Raw genomic sequence first — 12,571 nt, 5'->3', positions numbered from 1 at the left:
CATTAAGTGTCTGATCCTGATGTGTCGACATTTAAAGATTTAAGAGGTTTGTTTTTGTTGCTGCAAACACACTAAAACTGCATACTATTATACTTAAATCAAAAAGTAAAGAAAGGTTTGACACCTTTCCCTCACTTCCCTTTTACAGACCAATGAATTTGGGTTTTTCTGCCTTTGCACAAAAAAAGATCAAATCATTGAAGCAAAGTGTGTTTCTAAATCAAATAACCTAATCAAACGCTTACATTTTAATCCATGTCCTTAATCATTAGCTGAAATGTTGTCCCAATTACTTCTATTATTTACACATTATTATTATTCATGTGAGAATTAAACTGTAGAACACATGAGGGATTTTATATTTAATTAAAATTATGAATTCAGTGTGAGGATTGTGATACAAGCATACAAGATCATACTCATTTTCACTCATTTGCAACCTTCCAACAGACATATTTCCCCTTAAAGTGCTAAAGTAGCAATGTTGTATTACACTTTCATTAAGGTGGAGGATTAAAAAGAAACAAAAATGAGAAATGTGGTCAAAATCAATGCTGTACAGGCCGAGATATCCTGACTTCTACTCCTTAGTATGGATCAAGCTCCAAAACACTGGATCCTACATTTCCCATATCTACAATGACTAATCAATTGGTAGATGGACAGAAAATTAAGTGGCGACTATTTTGATAATCAATTAATTGTTTTGAGTCATTTTTGAAGAAAACAAAATTGTCTGATTTTCAGCGTCTTAAATGTGAATATCCTCTTGTTTATTTATTCTTTTATGACAATAAATTGAAGATCTTTGGGACAAAAGAAGACATTCGAGGGCGTCACTTTTGGTTTTGGGAAACAGCAATTGACATTTTTCACCATTTTTGGTCATTTTATTGTTGAAAAAATGTACCAATTAATGAAGAAAATAACATGCTAATTAATTGATTGATGAAAATAATATGTAGTTGCAGCCCTAAATGCAACCAATAGCATCTTTTCATTAGATCTTCCCTGCAGAGTAAACACCAATAGTGTCAAATGCAGGCTTTCTGTTATAAATTTGTGCCCAAGCCGAGATTGCCCCGATGAAATCATTGGGGATATTTTCTCAGACTTTAGATAACTCCTCCAGAGCCACACAAGGCTTTAAATAACTGTTTCTGCATACTGAGGAATTCTGCCAGTGACTTGTTAACTTATCTTAATTTGTAAAATAGAGAGTAGTGTCCCTTTAAACTGAGCTCTTTTGTCCGGAGTGAACTTTGAGACAATGCAGACTCGCTGTGGTGCACTGATAAGAAGTTGCATGTCTCCCGACACTATTACACATCCACATTCAGACAGAAAATGGCTAAAGAAGCACAACTGACTACAGACTCGTATGCGAAGGCGCTCGCAGCTTTTGTCGGAAATGGAAAATCTCTGCTGGACCTTGCTGAGAAGGAGAGCAGGGAAGGTAGGCAGCATTTTGTGAGGCCAAACAAGTACACACAAAAATAGACCTGGCCGTGCCACAAGTGGGGCGGCAGGAGGCCTGTCAATCATTAGACATAAAGAATGAGCCTAAACAGACGGTTACACACTAACTTGTACTTTATCTTGCACAGGCTCTTTCCAGGAATTCATCAGGCAGAAAATCCGCATAGAGCAAAAACAGTCACTGCTGGGTCTGATTGACGCTGGTGCAGCTTTGTATAAAAGGTTCTGAGAAGTATTTGAAAAGCCTTTCACTGCTACTGTAAGAATATATTAAAAGAAAATGTATGTGTGAGTTTCATAACAGATTCAGCTTTGCACCCTGATATGTAGAGATGAGATGTTTACTTGTGTGTCCCCCCCCCCCCCCCCCCTAATTTACAGTCTGTCAGTGAGGAAGAAAAAGGATATGGAGGATCTATGCCGGAAAAACACTCAGTAAGCAAAAATAAAACATAATTCTTCTTCCTGATGCATGAAGCGAGTCCCTGCATCTACCTCCAATCATAACATCTGTGTAAAAGTGGAGTGAAGGACAGACGACTGATGATATTTTTCAATCAGTGTAATCGATTATTAAGCTCTCCACCTAAATATTGAATACATGAATAAAATAAAATAATAACTTTCGACATATTTCTGTCTATTTTTCCACCACCGTCCACCAATTTTATTCAGAGAAAAACTTCCTATAAACTGACAAAACTCTAACAACTGTGTTGCATTTCATCTGCAGCTGTGCTGCTCTGCAGGACGCTCTGCAGGACTTTCAACAGCTCGAAGTGAGTTCTTGAAATACAGAAAATATCTCGAAAATATTCTCAAATATGGTCTGAATGTTACTGGTTTTATTTTTACTGAGTGTGGCTGAGTGTAGCTGATGTAACACAGGTGCAGTGGGATGCCTTTCTACAGCACTTGGATGATGAGTTACAGCTAAGTGCTAAATCCCTGGATGGTCGGCTTCAGTCAAAGAGTATCTCACCTGATATACCTCTCATTGATGCCAGAACAGGAGAGTGAGTTTGATTCATTATAGTTTGCGTATTCATACTTGTTGAGAAATAACAAAAGTAAAGACCAGGCTAAATAAAAATATTGCTTTGAGACCTGGCTTAAATATGTTACTGTTTCTGTATGTTTTGCAGGGCAGTGACATTACAGAAATATCTTGGGAAAGGTAAAAAGACTCTGCTTGTGTTAATCCGACAGTTCTCCTGTCTGCTCTGCCGTCTCCATCTCAAGGATTTGGAGAAGAATAAGGTGAATGGCACTCACTGAAAAACAATGTTTGCCAGCTTTTGTTTTTCACCTTTTAAGACAGAAAATAAAACAACCAAGAGCAACCTTGGTCATCGTGAGAGACTGGCAATGCTGTCTCTCTGTTGCTGACAGTATATGAAAGGTTTCATTATATATTATGAACATATTGTAAAATATTTGCTCTCACTATTAGAAAAACATACTGTATGTTTACATACTCCATACTACGAAGTGAGCTTTCATGCTTATAAATATTCGTCTACCCATTTTTGGACTGCTTACAGATGTTCAGTATGTTGTAGTCCAGACCATGGAAAGTGATTTTATTGTTGAGCTCGTTCAAACTGTTACAAATTTGATCTGACATCAAACTTTGTGTTATTGAATACAGTCCTCAAAAATCACAGGTCTTATCATCAGACCTGACTGTGCTGGCTTTGTGTGTGCTTTGTACCATTAGTGTGTTTGTAATTCATTTTATATCTAGTTAAAACATGATGATATATATGCGTGAGATGCAATTTGTGTAGTTGATCCCATCTTAATGTTCTGTTTATTTAGTCTGTTTTCTGTTAGTTTTTTCTCTAATTATAAAAATTTCATAACTGTTACAATTACGTATCCGAAACAGTTTCGTTCAGTTACAGTACATAACTGGAAGTTGAAGCAATATTGATTTACGTGACATAGGTTCATGATTACATGAATTCTGGGTAAATTATTTCTTGATTTACATTGTACACTGAGTCAGCACAGTGAGTTTCGAGTTCAGCATGATCAGAGACTGAAAACTGGAAACTGGAAACTTTTTAACAAAATTAGAAAAGCAATGTTTAAGTCAAGCCTAATTTTACCTTACTAAGAATAATGCTGTTATAATGTTTCTTCCACACAGTGAGGCACGCAGCTTATTAATCATTATTATACACACATATCGAATCGGTACTCGGTATCAGCCGAAACTCAAAGCACAGCTATCGGTACTGGGACTGAAAAAGCCGGATCAGTGATAGTCTCTATTTACGTCCTCATTTCCATCTTGTATCTCGTGCTACAAAACACAATCTACCATATTTTACATTTAACTTTAACATTATAAACATTATTTTGCAGAGCTCCCTGGATGCACACTCAGTGCAGGTGGTGGTTATTTCGTTCGGCTGTCAGGAAGGAGCTTCACACTGGATGCAGGAGACGGGCTGTCAGTTCGACATGCTGTTGGACTCTGATAGAAAGGTCAGGGGTCAACACCAGGTGACGCTGCAGAAAGTAAAGCTACAACTTTTTTATCTGATTGATAAATCAATTGTATGTTCGATATTGCAGATGTATGCCGCGTTTGGTCTGGGAGCGTCTCTGAAGAAAGTGTTAAACTTCACTAACATGCTGCTTTATGCCGAATATGTGGCGGACAACTTTGAGTTTCCAAGAGGACTCGCATCGATTCAAGAAGACATGTTTCAGGTACATTTTAAAGTATAAATCTCAACATCAGACAATGATGTTTCTCCAGCTCCTCCAGTGAAACCTTTCATTTAAACCAACAGAGTGACTGATGATAACATCCAGTAAGAATGTACATTTTTAGATCAGATAAAATTAAAATAATAATTTGTGACTTTGATTTGATAATCCTCCTTGGAGTTTTGGGTTTTTATTTTGCTTTACGTCTTAAATTTTGCACGTTTTAAACCAATTATTATTTTTTGTTTTTTAATCTACACACTATAATAAAAAGGTTATGAAGTTTTAGATTTACAGTAATTCTCTGTTGATGTGTTTTTCAGCTGGGGGGCGACTTTGTTTTGGACGAACATGGGAGGGTGCTGTTCTCTCACTGCTGTCAGAGTCCAATAGACCGACCGTCAGTGGAGGAGATTTTATCTGCATAGTGAAGATTAAACTCCTTCTTGCACAACACAGATTAATTACAGAAAATTAAACAGAATTAACAAAACAGTTAAGGATAAGAGAGACTGTTAGGCAGAGCTGTAAATTCATTTATATTGAAGCAGTTGTTGGATGAAAAATTAGTTTAGTAAAATAGAAAAGCAACTTTTTTTTACATTTTTGTTGTTTCCATTGAGTGAAACCTTTCTGTGCAATCAAGTGAAGTCTTAATTTCATAACAAAACTGTGATTCAACTTTAACGACATGAATCTCCAATAAAGATTACGTAGATAAAGAGCACGTACCTTTTATTATATGCTTGGATGGCAGGTGAAACAGTACTGTTATGAGCTTTATCTTTATCATCTCTTTTTCAGCTAAGTCATATTTCTCACTGGTTTACACTGAAGATGGACAAGCACAGTTCAGTTTACGTAATGTGAGGTAACATCAGACAATCAACAAGCTTCCGCTCACGTTCTCACTTTGACTGCCACTCATAAAGTTCAACTGGTGCAAACAACAGCAGGAGCACCCAGCAATCAAATACAAAACTCTGCAACAAATACTGCCTTTTTATATCTTATAAAGGTGTTGATAAATATACTGAGGCTGCAGGAGTTACTACTATTTTTCGCCTTAACTAAACAGCACAAATTAATCTCACAAAATTGATACAGCAACTTATTCTCAGAAGTAGTCGTAGAAGCACAGAAACCAAAACTGCACTAACAGACTATAAGATTAATTTGAGCTTCTGTAGAGCATATATATTTAGTAAAACGGAATTAAATATAAAGAATAAAACGTGACATGAAAGAAAGTGCCAAGGTTTTACATTGGCACAATGGTGACACTGGTACACTGTTATCAGTATGATATAATCCCTGTTTATCTATGCCATACACTGATCAGTTTATGCAACCAGTTAGAAGCTGCTTGGATTTGTAATTTCACACTTTATCCTCACTGATCCTCATTTATATTTCTTTTTAAAGCACAGAAATTAGCAAAGTATCATGCATTTCGAGAAATGTTCCAGGTTGAAAATAATGTTTAACAATTTAAATACTGGCAGATACTGACAATTGAACCCATTGACTCAATATTTTTTGTTTTTGGAGTATCGTTCAAGATGCACTGTGTACATGATCTCAAACTTGAATAAAACTTTGTGACAACAGATGAAATGACTCTGTATGAGGTCCTGGGATTGAATCCACTTGTGACAAAATCGGGACGAATACACCATTTGTCCCCATTTTCACCATCATTGCCATATTGTTAATTATACAGCCATGTTAATTGCTTGTTTTAGCCATTGCCATCAGTCATTAATCTGTAACTTGCAGAAAAAATACTATCCCAATTTTTTATTGGGGTATGCATTATATGTTTGGTTAAGGTTCACATAACAGCCTCATTTATGGTTAACATAAAACACAGTTGTTTGTTAAGTTTACTTATTATTGGAGTGCCTTGTTGGTCTAGTGGTTAGAGAGTCATTCCTCTCTCTCTCTCCCTGTTTCCTGTCAGCCTCTCTTCAAGTTAAAAACAAAAAACAAAGTTAAAACAAAGTTTACTTATTATTTATTGGTTTACTGCCTTTCATAAGTTGGTCAATTTTTTTCTTTGCTACTTACCAAACACATCACATGTTCCAGATACAAAAAGAGGAGGCACCCAACCACTGAATGTATACAGTGATGTCACTGGGTTAGACCAAGTATGGGGGGATGTATTTTACTTAGTGAAATGTTTGTTTTAGTATTTATATGATTCATACTTAATTTGGCTTGCAATGAGGATTGTGCTATGGATGTGTTTTGTGCAAATAATGTTGACTAATACAAATAGCATTATTATGTGCCAGTTGGTATAAAGGACAATCCTCCAAGAAATGTGATTCTGCCTAGTAGACTGGAGGTAGGGATGCATGATGTGTCAAAATAACATTTTAAATAAAATGTTGTGTTGCTGCAGAGATGTCCTGGCTTACACGTCATTTTCTACAGATATACTCTAATATTGTAAATCATATCACAATCGCAATATCAGTCAAAATAATTGCAATTAGATTGTTTTTCATAATCGTTCAGCCTTAATTGATAAGCAAAAAACGGCCCTGAAGGGATTATTTCTTTCCCTGGTTGGAGTAAGGATGGTGTGAGGTCAAAAGTCTGAACTGTTACTTGTAGAATGGCCCATAAATCAAAAGCACAAACAATGTGGTGACGCTGCGCCTTTAGAGGAGTGATAAGCTTGTTCATTGCCTAGAAAAAATGATCAGTAATTGAGACTGAAAGGGGGACTTTGGTCACACACAGCACTTTAAAAATGTGTCTCTTAGACAGTCAGAGTGGATCTCCTTCAGTAGACACAGCGACTTGAGCTGTGACATAAGCTCACCAGCAGAGATGGCAAATGTAAACAAACTAATCGAGCACATCGGAGATTTTGGGCCTTTCCAGAAAAAAATTGTCATACTTGGGTCCTTTCCGGTGATAATTTTCGCTTTTGTACTCGTTGGGGTTGTTTTCTTAGGAAACACTCCAGATCACTGGTGTCAGAGTCCTGGCTCTGAGCGCCTCCAGGAGGAATGTGGCTGGACGGAGGTTGAAGTCAGGGAAGTTACTGTTCCCCGCTCGGGGCAGTCAGGATCCTTCAGCCGCTGTGAGCAATTTGACGTGGACTGGAGCAAAAGCCAAAACAAATGTAATGAACTTGATTGGCTGTCGACTTCTAATGTCACTCTGTTTGTGCCTTGTGACGGCAGATGGTCGTTTGATAAAAGCCACAGCACTATTGTTTCTGAGGTACGTACATTTTCTTTCTTCCAACCAACATGAAGTGATAGACATCTGAAATACACTCTTGCATAATTTCATATATATCCACTTGACATCTTATTAAATAAATTGATCATTTATCTGTAAATACACTCTATAGTTTCTAGAAATTTACTTTTGTTGCTTTTGCATTTGATGCAATGAGCTTCTTTTTCAAATTTTAGTTTTCTGAATCCTTAATTGTCTCTATCCAACATCAAAAGAATAGTTCTGTTAATGTGGATTTTGGATGAAATCTCTCAATTTTTTCCGTCACAGTTCTCATTGGTTTGTGGGAATTCCTGGCTCGCTGATCTGAATCAGGTTTTCCTGGCATTTGGATTTTTTGTTGGAGCTTTCATCACTGGCTACCTGGCTGACAGGTTTGTTTTGCACCAATTAGTTTAAACTATTTTCTTTTCACAATTTCCACTGATCTGCATTCAGATTTTTCATATAATAATCAATACTGCTGGGTCTTTTCACAGGTTTGGTAGAAAGCCATGTTTCATTGTATCAATGCTCGGCATTGGTATCTCAGGTGTCGGTGTCATGCTGTCGCCATGGTACCCGCTTCTACTCACATTTCGATTTGTACAAGGGTTTTGCGGAAAGGGGGCATGGACAGCCTCCTATGTACTTGGTATGTTCAAACAAACAGTTAAAAAATGTTTTTAAATGAACATTAAAACTGAATAATTCTCACTAAGTCACAAAGCTGGGCTGTAAGTACCCTGAATTTGAGTCTTAATCAATGTTCTGAAAAGAAATCCTGCACTCATGTTTACTTGATTTGAAATGTAGAAGCTAACTAACCTCTAGATAGTAATAAAAGAACAAAGTGCTGTCAAGAAAAACCTGAGACACGCAAATGTTGTAAGCAGACACAGCTTTTTCACAAAACACGAGCATGCTGTGTTCCCTTTACTGACGTCATGCTGCAGGACTTATGTGTACATGGTTCAAGTACAAGGTTCAAGTTTTTAGGTCGCCTCTCTGTGCTGATAGAGCCGTCAATGTGCAAAGCTGCTGCAGTTTCAACCTGCTTGGAGTAAAACCTGGAACAATTAAGTTTTTGTCTAAACTATTCTTGATTGACCATCAAACACTTTTCAAAGATTTTCTATCGTCTCCCGCAGTATTTAATGGCAGAAGCAGCTCACCTGGTGCTCTGAGCAGGTTAAAACAAAAGGATGGATCTATGTGCAAATACAATTTAAAGCTACTTGATGATAATTTGTAGTATATGACCAAAAAAGAAAGTTGACTTTCTTAGACAACTGGCATATTTAAAAAGTCACATATCCAACCTGTTTATTGATGTCAATGACACTGCCTGACAAATAATATTTATGTTTAAAAAAATAATTTATCTTCTATTTTCTGTCAATCATCTGTGTTTTGACAAATACATACGCAAGAGTTTAGTTTGTCTGCTAAAAGATTTCATCTTTTGGATATAGTGATTGAGTTCTTTGGGTCAAACGACAGGAGGTTTTTGTCCATGGTGTCTCGGACTTTCTACTCCTTTGGCATGGTCATCCTGCCTGGCCTGGCATACTACCTGTCCTCCTGGAAGACTCTGCAACTGGTCATGAGTCTGCCCTGCTTTCTTTTTATCTCATACTACTGGTACGGTTAACATACATTAAATCCAGACACATAGCTAGTGAATACAGTTTGACATTAAGAAATGTCCAATCAGCAAGTGCTGTTTGTAAACGTTGTGTAAGATTTGTGGCACTAGCCAAGAAAACTAAAGTAGTGAGCTGTGAGTGTTTTCAGTCACTGAAATTTAAAAATTAAAAATTGAGGTTTTTCTAAATTCAGCAACAAAAAAGTAAAATCATTATCATAATATGTTATTATATCATTTCTATTATCATAATAGAAATACAGGCACTCAACACGCTGCAATCATCTCCAAGAAAGCTACTTGTAGTCGTTAACATATGACAGCAATGGTATTTTTATTGGATTTGAAGCTAAATTTATGAAAATACAAATTGAAATCAGACTTAATGTGGCTGGTGGCACAAATCTTACACTACACATTACGCCACTAAATGCACGCAGCATAAATGGTTTGCATCAAATATCCAAGTTTTATTTTTAACTTCAAGTGTGTCTGTTTGTTCCTAAAAGGATTGTTCCTGAATCTCCACGCTGGTTATTCTCACGAAAAAGAAATACAGAGGCCATGAGCGTTGCTGCAAGCATCGCAAAATCCAATGGGAGATCTTTACCACAGAATTTTTCAGAAGTATGACAATATTTCTAAATACTGTGTCCCATTTACACCTTTTAATTTTAGAAAGTGTTATTTATCAATGCAAATATAAATCTGATTTACAGTGTAGTAACTTTTTTTTCCAGATAGTTCTTCTCGAGGAAAAGACAGAAGAAAATCCCGTATCAGTCATGGATTTGTTCAGAACACCAAATATGAGAAAAAACACTCTAATTTTATCCTACGCCTGGTATGTCAGCTGATGCAACTTCTTCTTCTACTATAAAATTAACTGTTAATCTAGGATGTGCTAGTGATGGTTTATTTCAAAAACAAATTTTTCTTCACTTTCGTTCAGGTTTACGAGCACCATTGTGTTTCAAGGTCTGGTCCTGCGGTTGGGGATCACAGGCGATAACCTCTTTTTAAATTTCTTCATCTCAGCCATGGTGGAGCTGCCTACTGGCCTCATCTTCTACTTCCTGGTCGACAGAGTTGGTCGACGCTCCCTCATGGCCATGACCAATTTCACTGGAGGCATCGCCTGCCTTATAGTCCCTTTTGTCCCCATGGGTAGGTCCAGCTGACAATGCATTGAAGAGTTTCTGAACAATTGTAGGTCATTTAAGTTCTTGGTTGGTTGGGTTAGGGCGACAGATAAAGTTTCTTTTTCAACATTTTTGGGTGGAGTAGATTTTCATTCTGTAGTCTGTCTCCTGTGTTCCCTAAAAAATCTTCCATACAGATTTGGCCTGGCTGAAAAAAACGATTGCAATCATCGGGAGGTTGGCTGTTGCCATTGGATTTGAGACTGTGAACTTTGCAAACACGGAGATGTATCCGACACCACTGAGGTGTGAAAACAATGGATGTTGGTAGATATGGATTTGTGTAGATTTGAAATATGATGAACAAGTTGGATTGGATGTGCACATCAGACAAACAACAACATAACCAGACAAAGAGATGAGAAAACTTTGTCCGTGCAAAATGTAAAATCAATGTTGAAATCCAAGAGAGAAAAGTGTTAAAACTAGTTATTGCAACTGAAAGGACAAATGTTTTTTCTATGCCTACCCTTCCACAACACAGACATGCTGTTATTTTCTTAAGTTGGTGGATTTCACTGGTACGAAAATAATGTATCAAATAACGAAACATTCATTTGTAGCAGATACACCAAGATCTCATGTAACTTGCCATATTTTTGTATTCTGTTTGTTTGCCGACCTTTCACTAATTCATGCTTAGAAATACTAACAACATAATCATTTGAAAACAAGCAAAATGAACATAGATTCTGTATGTCTTCCTTGATTGTGACTTGATTTCCTTTTTAATTTCTCACAGAAATTTGGGTTTGTCCGTGTGTTCGTCAGCCAGTGACATTGGAGCAATTGCAGCGCCCTTCCTACTCTACAGACTGGCCAGTATCTGGCAGGAGCTCCCTCTTTTACTCTATGGTAATTTTTTTTAAGTTTTCTTCTACCTACCTATGTTCTTGAAATGCACTTACCTCTCTAAAACGACATTTAGGACAAATTCAAACATCAAGACATCCTGTAAAAAGTGTTATATTTGTTTAAGGTGTGATGTCGGTGCTGTACAGCGGATTGGTGATGATGTTACCTGAGATGAGAGGAGTCCCCCTACCGGAGACAGTAGAGGACGTGGAGAATCTAACGGGGTAAATTGATTAAATTAAAATCACAAACATATCTATTTATTTATCTGACACTCTTTTCCAGAGCAGATTATGAGTGTAGCAGTAGATTTGTATTACCAGCAACCTACACTAATTAAAAAACACTAAAACAAGGTGATAAATAAAATTCCTGCTTCCCTAAAATGTTTGAGTATAAAAGAAAAAACAAAGAAGCAGAAGAGTGTTTTTCTTGACAAGACTGCAGGCGTCAAAATGGGGAGGGGTGTGACAGGAAAAGTGCGAAGAAGAAGGTGACATCGTGTGATATCTGAGACAAGACTATGCTTGTAAATGTTGATTTGAAGCAGAAAGTGTTACACGTGTACCTCTAATAATAATGTGTTTTATCACAGAAAAAACATGAAAGACAAGTCAAAGGAGTCAAAGGGAAACGGTTTGATTATATGACGGGAGACTGAGGCCTTGAAGAGCCGGAAGACTTCTGGATTATCCTCCACATGTGTGCTGTGTTTATGATACACAAACTGTCCTTCTGTGCTGTGCTCATAAGATTTACAGTCCTTTGTTGTTATGGCAGAGTTGTGTTACATTAGATACAGAAGAGCTGTTAACTAGAGTATTGCACTGTGATGGGGATGTTAACACAGGAGGTGTTGGGAAATAAATGGTTCAAGATTTTATGTCTTCGCAACCTATCACCTCAACAGTGCTACTTTTCAGCAATTACACGATGATGATATTATATTTAGATTGAGGATGTTACATCAGTGCAAGCGTTGTGTTCATTATGGGTGATAAAACCTGAAAGTCACACAAAAATCTCTGATATATTTTTGTCACAGATGTTTAATACAGTAAAGCAACAGACAAATTCAGACTGCTGTTTTTGATCACTTTAGTGTTGTAGTATTTGTGTCTTTTACTTAGCAGGAAATCTAAAAAACTTGATTTACAAAACATGTACATTTTAGCTTTGAAGTCCTGAACTATAAGGCGTAGGATTCCTTGGTTGATATACACAAACATATCCGTATAGTCCATCCTTACTTTCAACACTCGTCCTATAAATTTGATCCAATCTTATAAATTTCGTATAAATTTGGTTGAGTCTCCAAAAAGCACATTTGTTTTAAATTACTGCTTTCCCAGTAGGTTTCCACATTATTGTAGGTGTGGCTTAGATACACATCATGTATTTGCTACCAAATGACGTGCAC

At 36.9% G+C, this 12,571-nt stretch overlaps 2 protein-coding genes across 3 annotated transcripts; both read left to right on the top strand.

Annotated features, from left to right (window-relative positions):
* Positions 1 to 1,279: 1,279 nt before the first annotated feature.
* Positions 1,280 to 6,612, top strand: LOC134000844 (prostamide/prostaglandin F synthase-like). 2 transcript variants are annotated; one of them, XM_062440342.1, is made up of 9 exons: positions 1,280 to 1,456; positions 1,608 to 1,701; positions 1,861 to 1,914; positions 2,213 to 2,258; positions 2,368 to 2,495; positions 2,625 to 2,739; positions 3,853 to 3,975; positions 4,066 to 4,203; positions 4,527 to 6,612. In XM_062440342.1, the coding sequence occupies exons 1-9, from the start codon at positions 1,348 to 1,350 to the stop codon at positions 4,629 to 4,631; spliced, it is 912 nt and encodes a 303-aa protein (XP_062296326.1). In that variant the 5' UTR covers positions 1,280 to 1,347; the 3' UTR covers positions 4,632 to 6,612. The 2 variants fall into 2 exon arrangements, with proteins under 2 accessions (XP_062296326.1, XP_062296327.1); XM_062440343.1 differs by having other exon boundaries at positions 1,405 to 1,456; positions 1,608 to 1,738.
* Positions 6,613 to 7,047: 435 nt separating this feature from the next.
* Positions 7,048 to 12,149, top strand: slc22a3 (solute carrier family 22 member 3). The gene is made up of 11 exons (XM_062440340.1): positions 7,048 to 7,446; positions 7,738 to 7,841; positions 7,947 to 8,101; positions 8,922 to 9,090; positions 9,604 to 9,721; positions 9,835 to 9,938; positions 10,047 to 10,261; positions 10,434 to 10,542; positions 11,039 to 11,151; positions 11,276 to 11,375; positions 11,747 to 12,149. The coding sequence occupies exons 1-11, from the start codon at positions 7,048 to 7,050 to the stop codon at positions 11,799 to 11,801; spliced, it is 1,641 nt and encodes a 546-aa protein (XP_062296324.1). The 3' UTR covers positions 11,802 to 12,149.
* Positions 12,150 to 12,571: the final 422 nt, after the last annotated feature.

This window comes from Scomber scombrus, chromosome 19 (genome assembly GCF_963691925.1).
Source record: "Scomber scombrus chromosome 19, fScoSco1.1, whole genome shotgun sequence".
Taxonomy (NCBI): domain Eukaryota; kingdom Metazoa; phylum Chordata; class Actinopteri; order Scombriformes; family Scombridae; genus Scomber; species Scomber scombrus.
Note: the sequence above shows the minus strand (reverse complement) of the source record. Positions and strands in the feature narration are given on the sequence as shown.

Excerpts from the sequence above, each read along its gene's own strand:
- slc22a3 (XM_062440340.1), top strand. The coding sequence starts at position 7,048 with ATGGCAAATGTAAACAAACTAATCGAGCACATCGGAGATTTTGGGCCT. Across the intron at positions 10,543-11,038 it reads ATGTATCCGACACCACTGAG|AAATTTGGGTTTGTCCGTGT; the intron begins GTGTGAAAACAA and ends AATTTCTCACAG. Across the intron at positions 11,376-11,746 it reads GACGTGGAGAATCTAACGGG|AAAAAACATGAAAGACAAGT; the intron begins GTAAATTGATTA and ends GTTTTATCACAG.
- LOC134000844 (XM_062440342.1), top strand. The coding sequence starts at position 1,348 with ATGGCTAAAGAAGCACAACTGACTACAGACTCGTATGCGAAGGCGCTC. Across the intron at positions 1,457-1,607 it reads TGAGAAGGAGAGCAGGGAAG|GCTCTTTCCAGGAATTCATC; the intron begins GTAGGCAGCATT and ends TATCTTGCACAG. Across the intron at positions 1,702-1,860 it reads GGTGCAGCTTTGTATAAAAG|TCTGTCAGTGAGGAAGAAAA; the intron begins GTTCTGAGAAGT and ends CCTAATTTACAG.